The sequence below is a fragment of the Tupaia chinensis genome, unplaced genomic scaffold (assembly GCF_000334495.1).
Source record: "Tupaia chinensis unplaced genomic scaffold, TupChi_1.0 Scaffold133107_1, whole genome shotgun sequence".
Taxonomy (NCBI): domain Eukaryota; kingdom Metazoa; phylum Chordata; class Mammalia; order Scandentia; family Tupaiidae; genus Tupaia; species Tupaia belangeri.
In genome coordinates, this window is record NW_006193391.1 from 1 (window position 1) to 891 (window position 891).

The 891-nt window shown below is 61.6% G+C and overlaps 1 protein-coding gene across 1 annotated transcript; it reads right to left on the reverse strand.

Annotated features, from left to right (window-relative positions):
- Positions 1 to 40: 40 nt before the first annotated feature.
- LOC102485258 (ribonuclease H2 subunit A) lies at positions 41 to 885 on the reverse strand (the record flags this gene model as incomplete). Its single annotated transcript, XM_006160920.2, is given in 4 exon segments — positions 41 to 128; positions 233 to 359; positions 486 to 557; positions 748 to 885. Coding segments are annotated over 4 exon segments (414 nt in total), but the record flags the coding sequence as incomplete, so codon positions are not given.
- Positions 886 to 891: the final 6 nt, after the last annotated feature.

Here is an 891-nt window from a genome sequence, read left to right on the forward strand (position 1 = left end):
CCTAGGTGATCACATGGATTCAACCCAGTGGTCAGCTCACCTGAGTGACTTTCACACCCTGGTCCAGCGCGAACTGTATCAGCCCTGCAGCTGTATCATGCGACAGGGAGTTCAGGTTGTATTTGACCCTGCGTTGAGGCACAGAATTCAGTTAACCCCATTCTAGCCACAGAGCCCAAGCAGCCCATACTCCTCCCACCTCCACCATGCCCCTCCCCCCGGGACGCCTCACCGCCCGAGCATGCTGGTAGAAATGAGGTTTGGCGACAGGACGTCCAGGGCCCAGCCCACAAAGTCTCCGTCCTCCTCCATTTTCGCAAAGAGCCTGTCCCGCTCGCTCTCCGATAGGGTCTTTGAGTCTGGGAGGAGGGTTGGGACAGAAGGGGAGTGGCTGGTTCTCTCGGCGGCGCCTGTCTTCTCCCTCCCGTGCTCACCTGCCCCTGCACATGCCCAGGGATCCCCCCTCCCCATTTTCCAGGTCTCACCTGCCACTTTCAGGGCTTCCAGATCGGCCAGTCGGGACAGAGGGCAGTAACAGATGGCGTAGACCATGGGACCTGAGAATGAAGGGGATGACATTTCCGGGCACTGGGATCCAACCAGCGAGCCCCTGAAAGTCGCCATCCCTGCTTTGTTCAGAGCTGTCACCAAGGCCCGGGCTGTCATTGCTATCATCCCGACTCCCGTTCCCGAGCAACGCGCAGCTCCCTCGTCATCCCACTCCCTATCCTGGTCCCAGGGGCGCACCGAGCACGGGGCCCCGGCCCGCTTCATCGACTCCCAGGACGCAGGGCTCCTTGCGGCACACCGCGGGCACAGGCGACTTCAGGCGACAGCGGCCCGTATTGTCTTTCTCCAGCTCGCTGAGATCCATGTCGCCTCAGCGGCCGC